General features: G+C 36.9%; 1 protein-coding gene across 2 annotated transcripts; it reads right to left on the reverse strand.

Annotated features, from left to right (window-relative positions):
• Nucleotides 1–325: 325 nt before the first annotated feature.
• LOC112314315 (caspase-1) lies at nt 326–12,745 on the reverse strand. Of its 2 annotated transcripts, XM_024570869.3 has the most exons (10): nt 12,613–12,745; nt 11,705–11,971; nt 9,313–9,375; nt 5,966–6,063; nt 5,122–5,295; nt 4,450–4,684; nt 3,877–4,020; nt 1,450–1,559; nt 901–1,004; nt 379–475 (listed from the first exon to the last, which is right to left on the reverse strand). In XM_024570869.3, exons 1-9 carry the CDS (start codon nt 12,740–12,742, stop codon nt 906–908), a joined length of 1,320 nt encoding a protein of 439 aa, XP_024426637.3. In that variant the 5' UTR covers nt 12,743–12,745; the 3' UTR covers nt 379–475; nt 901–905. The 2 variants fall into 2 exon arrangements, with proteins under 2 accessions (XP_045060040.2, XP_024426637.3); XM_045204105.2 differs by lacking the exon at nt 901–1,004 and having other exon boundaries at nt 326–475.
• Nucleotides 12,746–13,045: the final 300 nt, after the last annotated feature.

Here is a 13,045-nt window from a genome sequence, read left to right on the forward strand (position 1 = left end):
TTCTTAATAAGACTGTAAACTATGAGTTTCCTGGGTTTGAATCAAAATTACTTTGCATCCCTAAAATACCTTATGAAACATAGACATATGTAATCTCTGGCCAAGGCTTTGGTAGTAGTAAACTCTGGTTAAGTCATTTATTACACTCAGCATTTCTCGTGCTGAGCTCCGAAATTCTTTGAAGATAAATATCTACTGTGATATTTGCATCAATATCCCTGAGACTGACGCCCAGAAAATGGTTTCTAGAAAGAAAGAATGGTGCTGTTAGGCAGTTCAACTCTTCACGGATCAGTCTAAAGACATCCATTACCTGTTCCACATCCCACCCCATATCGTCTCAGAATGGAAAAACTCCCATTACAACCTTTCTGGGTTTTTTTAATTTCAGATTTATTGGAATGTTTAAAGAAATATCTGTTTCCTGCTGACATAATTCCCAAAACAAGAACAGAATGACAAAACTCCTGGTTTCCTACAAGAAAAAGAAATAAAACAAACATTAAAAACACAGTTCTATTAAAAGAAATACAAGTCTAAAAATCACTTCACTTATGGGGACATACACACTTATGAGAAGGAAGAAGCCATGTTGTGTCTAAATATTGCTCTGTTAAGTGAAAGGGAAGAACATCTAAAACCAAACTTTCATCATCTTACGGGCCACATCTCAGTCTCTATCAGCTGACCCTGAGAAAGGGCCATCTAACTCTGCTGAACTTTAAAGAAGAGCAATGTGCTCTGCCCTGAACCAGCAGAAAGGCATATTTTTAGTGTCTCACATTTATTTTACTAGACCTTGAGACCTGGGCCAGGATTAAGTTTTATCCCTGTCCCCACAATGCTATGTACCCCCACTACACACACATACTTCTGTCCTTTGACAGTAATACAACTTACTTATATTAATGTCCTGGAAAGAGATAGAAACATCTTGTCAAAGTCACTCTTTCTGTGGTGGGCATCTGTACCCTAACATCTGGTTGCTCAAATGAAAATCGAACCTACAGGAAAAAGAGTGTATTTTTTTTTCTGAGTCGAAGAATCTTCATTTAATCTGGAAAATTTACAAAAAGTATAGCAAAACTAAAAGTCTGTGCATCTGTAAGAATCATAGTGATAAGGATATCTAAGCATGGAATTGACCAGATCTTTTAAATCTGTTGCTGGATCTAATAGCTATGGATATAGACAAATCAGAGTCCACTTCTTTGTACATTCAGGGCTAGAGGGGAGTTAAAATAAATTATTATTTTTAGAGGTTGATTTCTAGATCATAGCAGGTTGGATCTAGCTTTCAAGTTTGCTGACTCACCAAAGACCCTCAAAGTTCATTTGGAAAGAAGTGCGTTTCTGGAAAATAAACACAGCCAGAGCTGCCCCTAGGTTTCCAACTGGAATAGTCAAACATCCAGGGAAGTAAAGTATAAGAAATATCTAGAGCCTTACTTTTCGGAATATTTCTTCCAGGTCACAAGACCAAGCATATTCTTGCAAATGTTCAACGAGTTTCATAATAAACAGTGAGCCCTTTTTGGGGTGTCTCCAAGAAACGTTGTCTGTAAATAAAGCACATCCCAAATCTCATGCAAAACTCTCATCTGGACGGAAAGACAGAATGCTAAGATTGTCACTCCAGCTGAGGATGCTTGTTGAGGTCATCTATTTTCTATACACTGTATGCCATCATTTAGTGAATATGTTCAATGTTCTTGAATATATTTTTACTGATACTTGACAACTGTTATGTCATATGAAGGATGCCATATATGTTGCAGAAGTTAGGTTGGCATTGTATCTTAGATCAAGAATTTGCAAATTTGGCACATAGAGAGGGAAAGGCAGAATGGGGTAGAGGGAAGTGACTGGGCCTTGGAAAAGAAATAACTGTGAGTAGATCACACAAATGATATTAACTAACTATGATCTGAGTTAATGATATACTCTAAATGCAAAGGCCTTGACTACAAAGGCTAGGGTAATAATTTCTTCCATAAAATATATTTAAAGATTAGACATAATATATTATAAGTGTATGGGAAGATGTAGGGTATGTTATATCCGGCCTATATAGGGTAATTATATTAATAACTTTTAAAATATCTATGTTGCAAATAATTTAATTGAAATCAAATAATAGTGGTCATAAGGTACTTGTACAAAGAAAATGTTAACTAAATATGAAAATGGTACAAATATAAAAGAAGTATAAGCCTAGAAAAAGTTTAAGAAAGATTCTACTATAGGAGAAAAAAGTCTTATGAAAGAGAATATTGAAGAGTTATATTAACTATATAAAGAGTGGAAACATAGAAATCATGAAGCCATTTTAAAATTATACAAAGAAATATATAGAAGTGGTATAACTAGCTATGCATATAACCAAAACACAAGTGTTAACAAAATCTTGCTAGTAAAATATATAATGATAACAGTTTAAAATTCTATTTAAAACCACAGCTATTTTATGATGTTGGTTCCAGATAAAGGAAGGGGATGAGAGAGAGGGTGGAGGCAAAAATCTTCTCAAGTTCTTTGTGAAATTAAGGGAGTAATGGTCATGTGTCTTTAGGAGAGCACTATAATGCAGAAGGGATTAACACCAGAAAATGTGGAGCTATGTTTACTAGTGGAAAATAATTAGCTGAAGATGACAGAATTGATGATTTTAGGGGCCAGCAGTGGAGTAGTGAGGAAAGTAAAAGGAGAAAGAAATCAGGACAATGGATGTGGAGAAGACAGTGGTCTATAAAGGACTGTATAGTTAGAGGTAAATGTTTGTATAATGGTAAGGTCAAAGGATTTGAAAGAATAGTTATGTTCAATGCTAAAGTCTGCGAAGTTCACTCAAGCTGTAAATGTGTGGGGCTTTTTTGCCTAGTGTCATGGTTTTTTATTTCTGCAAAAAAATGTTTTATTTCTACATTAAGACATCATCAGCACAATGAAGAAACAGGCTATGCCCTGAAAGAAGGTACTTCATTAAAGGAAACAATTGAATCTGTAGATTAATCTATTTGAGCAGAGGCAAGGACTTGAGGCCTTAGGCATTCATAGGTAATGTGAATGCCCCCAAAATTTCAAAACATAGTAGATAAAAGAATTGAAGTGACTTTTATTTAAACCTTAAGCTAGAAAGTAACTCAAGGTAAAAGCCTTGAGTTAATTTACAAATGGATACATCTTTAATAAGCAATTATTTAATGTGTGTTTTACTCTGTATCATTCTCAATATTTCACATGTATTACCTTATTTAATTCTTAGAACAATGGCATTTGTATTTACATATATCCGTGAGGAAGTCAAAGAAATCCCAGAGAGGAGAAATAACTAGAACTAGTTTATAAATACTAAATGGCAGGGTCAGAATATAATTGGAAGTACTCTTAACCCATAGCCTATATTTAGAAATCATTAAGGTTTCTTCTTTTCATTCATTCTATATTTCTATTTGAAGCCAATTGAACTTAAAGCCTCAAACTGCCTCATCTGCTTTCCTACCTCTCCCTTTCCCTGCAAAGTCTACTTTTCTGTAAATACATGAAGTCTAGCCAAACAACTGCTGAATGAGCCCAACATTGTGAACCTTTTCCATGTGGAGTCAGATCCTAATTTATTCAGCGTAGATATTCCTCTATTTATCCTTCGCAGTTCCAGGAGACTAATTGTGCACCATGGGAGTTTACTAAGTACTAATTTAATAAAAATATATGCACATTTGATAAGGGTAATTAAAGGTTTGAACTGGGAGGACTGCTTGAGTTGTTCTTCAGAAGTTTCAAGGAAAGTTCAACAGATGTTCATTCTCTATTGAGTGTTTTTGAATTCCTGCATTAGTAATTCCCTCAGAGGTGCCCTACACAGGAACTCTTTACCTGGTGTTGAAGAGCAGAAAGCAATGAAATCCTTCTCTACATGGGCCTTCTTAATAGCATCATACTCAAAATCTTCTGGAGCCTGTGAGAAGCTGTTTCCAGAATCTCCTACTGAATCTTTTAATAACACCACCCCTTCATTCTCTAAAAAGACAAGATTTTGTTTCTTGTGACTTCCAACAGCCAAAAGAATTGCTTTCTCCCTTAAACTTCTCTTCAACCATATTTACTAAGGTATTTGTCCCCATCTTTCATTTATATGCATATATATACATACATCCCATTAACTATCTTTTTAATAACTCTTATTTCTAGTAACCCTTAAATGAATCCAATGACAGTTGAAACATCAAAGTCTTAGTGCTAAAAGTTGTATCTCTTTAGTTTAAAATAGAATAAATATCTACTAGCCACTCATACAACTCACAGCAGCTACAATTTTGTTTGGTGACAGTAGGTATTCTCTGAAATTAAGGAGCAAACTCACACACCCAAAAGAAAAAATACTGGATGTATATGAATGATGAAGTCAATACTTGTACATCTTGTGTTCAGTCAGACATCAGCACTCACCACCACGGCAGGCCTGGATAATGATCACCTTGGGTTTGTCCTTCAAACTTGGACAGTTCCTAGTGTTCAAAATTTGAAAGACAGTGTTGATAGATAATATGTCTGAGACTTCCTCAGAGTGCCTCTTCCCACAAATGCCTTCTCGAATACCATGGGACATGAACACCAAGAAAGTACTGTCAGCAGTCTTGTGCTCCTTGCGGGCAGCGAATGCCTTCAGCTCTGCAGTCATATCCTAGAAGAGACCACACAATGGATTTTGGGCAATGAGATTCATTTTCATGGCACCTTGGGAATTCAATAAAGAGACATTTAAGAAATTCCGGAGTGATATAAAAATCAATGGGAACAAAAGAAAATTTCTGTTTCAATTCAAAGATAGGTGATGTAGCGGTGATGATAGGTGATGTGAGCGGTATCGCATGCCACTCAGGAATTTCTAGTAGACAGGAAGGGGTATTATTGTTTTAATAGAACAATTCCCCAATAAAAGCTCTACCAGACTCTTGCTAAAACCTCTATGTTAGAAGGAATTATTGTAGCACTAAGCACACTCCAGGGGAGAATTTGAATTTTAGGCTATCAAGAGATTAAGATTCTAGTGCTACAACCAGAACTTCTTTAGAAACAGGAAGGGTGTGATCATTGTCCCTACATTCAGGAAGAATTTACCAGAGAAGTGAGGTTTTTTTTCACATCCACAGTGTATCCCAGATCTTCTAGCAGCTTCTCCATGCCACTGATATCAACTTCAGCTCCAGCTCTTGCAGAAAGCTTCTCAAATTCTATGTTGCAGATAATGAGGGCAAGACGTGTGCGAGTGGCCTTTCCCATTATTGGGTAAATCTGTAGGAAATGCAGATTGAATAAACAGTCTTGTTCTCCTCAATTAAATATTCACACTGATGGCATAAGACCATTTCCCTTTCCCTAGTTTTATCTAGAAACCAGATCTTATGAATCATAGATTAAAAACTGGGGGTGGGGGCAAATTAATTTTACTATAGGAGTTAAAATAGAGTTTACAAGTGCCCAGATGAAAACTGCTCATTTAATTTAATTATTTTGAAAGCTAATATTGTGTGAGAAAACAGGTTTTGAAACAAGAACGGTAGAATCTTAAATCTGACTCCTTAGCTTACTGGTTTTTCCAAAATATTTTATAACCCATGCCTCAGTTTCCTGTATAAAATGAGCTATTTTGAGGATTTAAGGTATTATTATTATAGCCAACATTCCTAGGATAGTATCTGACTCATATTAAGAGTTCAATGGACACCATTGTTGTTATTATGATGTTGTACCTATGGAGTTGCGTCAATCTTGGAACTCCATAGATAAGCCTGGGGTTCTGAGAGATAGGAATCTTTTATGTCAGGGAAACAACAGGATGATTTTCCAGAACCTCTCAAGGAAACTGGTTGTAAGAAAGTACCGCTGCCTTTTACAATAGTGTCCAGTGGTTTGTTTTTTTTTTTTTTTTTTCACCCAGATGCTTGTGTTCTAAGTACAGCACCTCTCCTGACTTTTCTTTCCTTATTCTTTCTGCTATTTCTGCAGGGCAAAGCTTGACACTCCCTCCCGGACCTCGGTTGTCTTGCACTGTCTCAGGAGCTGCAACAGACAAGAGACATTATGAATAATGACATCCCTGAGGGTCCAATCACAGCATCATCTGCATATGAAGCCACAGGGAAGGCAATAAATTGATAAAAGAAAAGCGCTGGGCTAGTTGTTAACACTGCTATTAGAACATATCTCAAACCAGAGGAGATTTCCAGTGGTAAGATACAAGGATCTACCTTTATCTCTTAGGATCACCAGTTTTACAAATACTTTAAAATAAAAATAAAATGGAACATTTTCAAGGCCATGAATGACAGATCCCTCAGAAAATAATACATTCGATAAAATAGTTAAAGTATAAAATTATTTCAGCTGATTTAAGGTTGAGAATAAAATATAATGGAGGAAGAGAAATGTTTCAAAAAACATTTAAAATAAAACATTTCAAAATAAATATGTTTATTTTATTTATTATTTCAAAATAAATATTTTTATTATTTAGTTAGTTACTTACTTACCAGGTATGACAATGCCTAATTAGAGATGGAAGGAAAGAAAGGAGGAAGGAAGGAAGGGAAGGAAGGAAGGAAAGAAACAGGGTTTGGTAGGGGAGAGAGGGGTAGAGAAAGAAGCAAGGGGAGAATGAAGGAAGGTAAGAAAGAAAAGGGAAGAAAGGGAGGGAAGGAAGGAAAGAATAAGATGATGTAGGAGAGAGAGGGAGACAGATGAAGAAAACACAAGGAAAAAAAATAGAGGAAGGAAGGGCTTTTGTCCCGTTCTTCAGAATCTCTCAAAGGTATGTACATATGAGGAGAAGAATGAAGAATATTAAATGGATTAACTAGAATAAATACAAAATAGAATGCTAAATGCTAAAATCAAGATGCATACAAGATAGAATCATGACACTAAAATTGATTTTGTAAATGTATGAGGAAGAGCTTTCACAGTGTTTTGTGTAGTAAAGCTTTTTGGGTTTATTTTTATTACAAGTTTAACACCATCCAACAGTGTGATGTACTTGCTAAAGAAGTAACATAACCTCTGTATCAAAATAAATATGTTTTTTCAATATTTGGATAATCTGTCAGAAACAAAACTATTTACATAAGAAAGTTATATTCAATTTTGAAGGGAAATTTGAAGAAATAATAGTATATTTGTTTAGGTAAACCCCGACATCATGAAATATGTTTACTGTGGGTAAAGTAAAAGAGAATTAGAATAAATATATTGGACAAAACTATAGAAATCATTATTAGGAGGAAGAGAGGAAAGAATACTCTCTTTCTTGATATACATGTCTGGAGAACTATGAAAAATATTAAAGATAAACACTTGGGTTATAACAGAGTTAATTTTTCTTAGTTAAGGAAAAGGGCCTTTGTTTATATAATGAATGTCCCATCCATGGAAATACCTAAGAAAATATGCATGGGATAACCACCATTAATAGATTTATTACACAAATTTCTAAATTTGATGACATATTTAGTTCCTTGGCCTTACATTTTTCCAAAACTAAGGTCTTCTTACTTTAAAAGAGTCACTTTCTGATGAAATAATTTGAGAACTATGGGTGAAATACTTTTCTAGGACAAATAAAACAATGACTATTTAGTAAGAAAGAAGCTAGATTCATACAAAAATAATGTTTGCCACTTCAGGAATCTAGCGCATATTGACCTTATCAAGACTCAATAAATCTGAGACCATTTTTTCAAGGGACAGACCTGAAACATTTTTAAGGTCTTCCTTGTCATCTTGGACCTGGGATTTCCTTGGGCCACTTCAATACTGTGTGAAATGAAATATTTTCATTTAAATCTTTTGTGGCAGAGACTGGCTAGCTATTCAACAAAACTCTGTCTTCTTCTTCCTGCACACACAGCTAGTCTGTGCTGCCAACCACCTTAGAAGTTCAGTTGGGCCAGGTGACTGAGTTCAAGACAAGGAATGCAGGCAGAATTAGGGGGTGACATATCCAGGCCAAGCCCAGCACAATCTCTCACCAATGATTTTCCATATTTCTTCCAATGCCACTAACTGATGGTTGAGACCAGAGTTGTTTTGGCATTTTATAGCACAGATATCAGAGTCATGTGATGGAAGAGGTCTAAGTATCTGAGTTCACACTCAGTGGAGAGATATGTGCTGATGAAGTTCGCCCACCCACAAATGAGGCATAGGTTTCTATTGTAGCCACACCTAAAATGGAGACAACTGTATTAGAACATTAATAAAAAATAAATTATAAAAAACAACTAACTAATTTGAAGAAAGGTGTTTGAATTGCTGCAACATTCCATATCATCTTAACTGATATGGGTGTGTGTAGGGTTATATTCATCCTTCAATTCTTTGCTAACTTTAACGTGGTGGTGGAGATTCTTAACTACTTTGCCATTCATAACTTGTGTATAAAAACAGGAACCTTATTTGTCTTCTTAGTTACATTCAAAACAGTCTATAGAACAAGGTCTGTGATACAGTGTCCATATGCTAAATATTGTTCTAATGGCATAGCAAATAATAGTAATTTTGATTAAATTATTCAGTAAAATAGCATTTTAACAAATATTTAGTGCATGCACACTATGAATCAATTACTGTTAGATGGGATCATTCTTATGAATAAGTCAAAGACGTCCAATGTTCTCAAAAAGTTTAAAGCCTAGTGAGGGACAATGATGCCTTCATTTTTTAAAACACAAGAAAATATATGAGAGTTATGGCTGAAGAGTCAGGGACCTGTGGAAATAGGGGCTCTGATCTATAATCAAATTAGAAGTGGCTAGACGGGTCTGCACGTGAGAGTGTAATCAATAAAACTTGGCCACTCCTTGAAGGGTGTGAAAGAGAAGAAAAAGTTAAAGAGCTAATTTAGGATTTTGGTTCGAATAACTTGGTGATGGTGGCACCATTAACCAAATAGTGAAAACCAAAGGAGGAACAATGTATGGGGAAGAATAAATGGCAAATTCAGCTCTGGGTATTTATAAGGAATGCAGTGTGTTAGAGATGAGTGCATATGTTCAGTAGGCACTACAATAGTGAAGTATAGCATTCATGTGGGTAGTCAGAATTTAAGACATAGATTCATAATTTGTTAGTATGATCGTGGTCACGTAACTACAAGAATGACTTCTGTGAAAGGAGAATAGGAGAAAGAAAAAGGCATAGGATTAATCCAGGATAATTACCTATTGCGTCCTCAGTCTAGGTTTATCACACGAATCTGCACTTAATATCAAGGAAGTTAAGCTTCAAAATGTCCTTGCTCTGAGCATACCGTACCTGGAATGGGAGGCATATCTGCTTGGGAATCTTGTGCATTGTGACAATTTTCTGATTGCGGACCTAAGGAAAGATAAAGGACGTTAAAATAGTCACTTACCATGTTTGAAGTATCTTGACCTGATGTGTTGGAAGCTGTCTATTGAAAATAACTTCCACAACTTTTAATACTGTTCAAAATGTGATTTACCTAGAACCACACTGTTTATTGGGAAATGAAGCCTCACCACATGAATTACTGGACTTTAATATTTGACACAGAACAAAGGAGTATACATAAGTGAATCTATTGATTTCTATGATGAAGTGGAGTTGAGATTCCATCAGCTGTGGGATCAAGAATTCTCTTAATGTGCGTGTTTCATGGTGGCTGCTGAGGTGACCACTACTATGTGAAATGTATGTGCAAAGTGAATTGTCTAACTCAGCTGACCTGGACTTTAGAGAAAACTAAGAAAAGGCATCTAAGCTTTGACAGTTAGCCTTGCCAAGATTTATCACAGCAGAAAATGATGATGAGGTGACTCGCTGGTCTACTCTCAATCACTGGTAAGTCAATTTCCTAAGTGCCATAGAACAGGAAAGTGGTAGAGCCAGGATGTAAACACAAATCTGTCTTGACTATTAATCCTGGGTTCTTGTTTGCTAAACTACTCCACCAGTCCATGAAGGGCACTGTTGATTTTTGCATATGACAGGAGCATTGGCCACAGCCACTGTAAGCCGCACTTGCCATACTCAGTGTTACACTACACAAAAACACTGAAGAGCCTCAGTTACTCTATTTGGTGCATTAAATCAATCAAATCTAAAATGTACCATCTGATATCATGATTCATTGTGATTGTCAATTTGAAGAATTAAATTTAAAGTTCTTTAAGTTTATAAGGATCTCGATATAACAATATACCCTGGAGAAGCTTATTCCAGAAACTTTAAGAACCGGCAGGAACTAACAAATGTGAAATAATGAGCCTGTACTACATAGTTCCTCTGGAAGGTCAGTTTCCTTAGACACAGTGTGATCCGTTTCCCTGCTCTGAAAGGGGGAGAGCCATAGCCTCCCACAAAATGTCAACCCCAAGTGAACAGGCTGCAACTTGTCCCATCCTCGCATCTAGACTGCTGGACAAAATTGACCATCACTAAATTCAAGAACATATTCTGGTGGAGGCCTTTTTTTGGCTGTAGTGTACATGCCAAGAACTCTCCTTTAGAAAGCTCTCTCCCATTAGAGTCATTCACATAGAGTACCTAATTACCATCTATCTCAGCAAGTTGACGAGGGGTAGATAAATTCATGACAGCCTGAATGAAGAGGTATCTTTTGACAACTGGCGAGGCTGAGCCAGGCGTTGGAGTTACACAGTGGGGGCACAAGTGCCTCTGGAATTCAAGGACTGGGAACTGAAAGGAATAGGGCAAGGAAGAAAAATCATTTTCTGATTCCTCATTGTTATTTATTGTTTTTAAATTGGGGGGAAGTGTTATTGAAAAAGTGGTAGTGAATGAAAAACAAGAAATTATCCAGAGTTAAACATTTTCTATCAGTAGGAGAGGCATAGCATCCCCAGGTCCCTAGGAAAAATGCCTTCTTGCTCTCAAAGAACAATGTTTTCCATCTGACTGGACCTAGGGAACATAAAAGAGAACAGTGACTAAGAGTTCTCCCGAGATCCCAACTCTGCTGTGTGGAGGGACTAAGGGACTATAGAAGGGGCAGATCAGTAGCCTGAGTCCTGAATCAGGGCCTAAACAAGATGGGAGGTAGATGGGTGGGCTTTACACAGTGGCCCACAGCCTAGTTCTTTGATAGTGGACAATGTTACTCAAAAGAAAATACAGAGGACAAGTAGAAAAAAGAGTCTACTTTTAAAATCCTAGCTTTTCTGTAAGTATTGGATTTATTCTCTGAGTGCTTTGCCATCCTTGGAATATGTCTTATTCCTCCGGAAGAGCAAAATTTGGAGAGAAATTATAAAATTTATTAGATTACACATCTTAAGTCCCCATGTCAGATAACTATATACATTTATAAGGAGCCCTAGACTTAACTAAGTAAGTAAGTAGCTAACTAAATAATGTGCCTTGCCAGGAGGACTGGAGGATATGGTGTGAAGCTTTTCAGACTGTTCTTGTGAATGCTAACAACTGAGTTACTGCTTATTAGGATGGAAAATGAGTTTTAATCCAAAGAAGGCTACTGAGGCTAAAGAGTTAAGAAAAAGAGTAAAGAGATAGGGAATAACACTAGTGCCAAAGATTTACAAGTGGGGCCCTGAAGTCAGACATAAAGAAGTTGTCAGCAAACTAGCATGACCAGTGAAGAAATCAGCTATGAGTACAAAGACACAAGATCTGCATGAACTTCAGTCTTAATTGTTGTTCTTACCTGAGGCGAGCCCCAGCTTGCCCGCAAGTTGCAGGTCCACTTCAACAATCTGATTGATAAGTATTTGGCTTGCCTGGTGCCCTTTCCGAATGACTGAATCAATTAAATCTCGGGCCTTATCCATAGCTGTGTCATTTTCATTTCTTACTTTCTCCATCTCCTCCTGGTTCATCACTCTTTCCTCTAATAATCCATCCAACAAGCCATTTATCGTGCCAGTGCTCACTGACTGGATGAACACCTTCCTCTTCGACTTCAGGAACCTGTCTATTTGAAGCACACATATTCTTCGTGTCACTAAAACAACCTCATTTTCTTCTCATGTCAACAGTAGGGAAGAGTCTTCTTTAGATTTAGCCAGTTAAATGTCCCCTCCACACAGTTCAGTCATCCTGAGGATATCCACATCTCTTATTCTTCCCTCAGTGTTACCCAGGTATGCTTACTGAATGCCCTGATGTCTCACATTTACTATGGCTATTAGTGCCTGAAAACCAGTGACAGTAACTCATGCTTGTTCAACTTTGCATAATGAAAGAATGTGAGTGAAGGCCATTCCGCTTGGGGACAACAGCTGCAGGCACCTATCTTATGCATTGTGCTCCCCCCACCCCCGCCACCCCCCGGCTTCACATAATTCTGCTAAGATTGCAAAATGACAGCTGAATACCAGTAAAACCCAGTTCCTTTCTGGGTCATGCTTTTTATTTCTGAAAGCTCTGAAAGTCTTCTGGGCCCCATTCAACTTCCCTTTGCTTCCCTCCTCTTTCTTCCCTCTCCTTCAGTTCTGCTCACCTAAACATTTACAGAAGCTAATTATGGCTTCCCAGAAAGCCATCTGTTTTCAAAATTTTTCCCCAAGATGGGCCCTTTTAGACAGTAAAACAATCAAACTAACAAAAACTCACCTGCCATGGCCATGGCTTTTCTCTCTTGTCTTTGCAAATGTACGATTTGAAACTGAAAGCATGTTCCACCTTCCTGTTCAGCAGGGTGTGTACATATATTAGGAAGTACCAACTGCTCCAACAAATGCATGCCTTTTTTTCGTTTGTTTTGCAAGTAGAAATCAGAGTGCTTAACCATAGATTGTATCAGGGATTATATCCTTGGAAAATACATTCACCAGCCCTTAGATCAGGTTATGATAGGAAAAGAGTGAACCCTAGAAATAAGACAGGAATAAGAAAGTATGTATGCAATTAAATTCACACGATAATGAATCTCTCATTCATGAGATAATGTAATCCAGAAAAGTAACTCATCTGTCAGTGTCAGAGTCCGTTCCTGGTGCTATAAAACCACATACAGTGTGGCTTATAAACAAGAGGAATTTATACC

Source organism: Desmodus rotundus, chromosome 5, assembly GCF_022682495.2.
Source record: "Desmodus rotundus isolate HL8 chromosome 5, HLdesRot8A.1, whole genome shotgun sequence".
Lineage (NCBI taxonomy): Eukaryota > Metazoa > Chordata > Mammalia > Chiroptera > Phyllostomidae > Desmodus > Desmodus rotundus.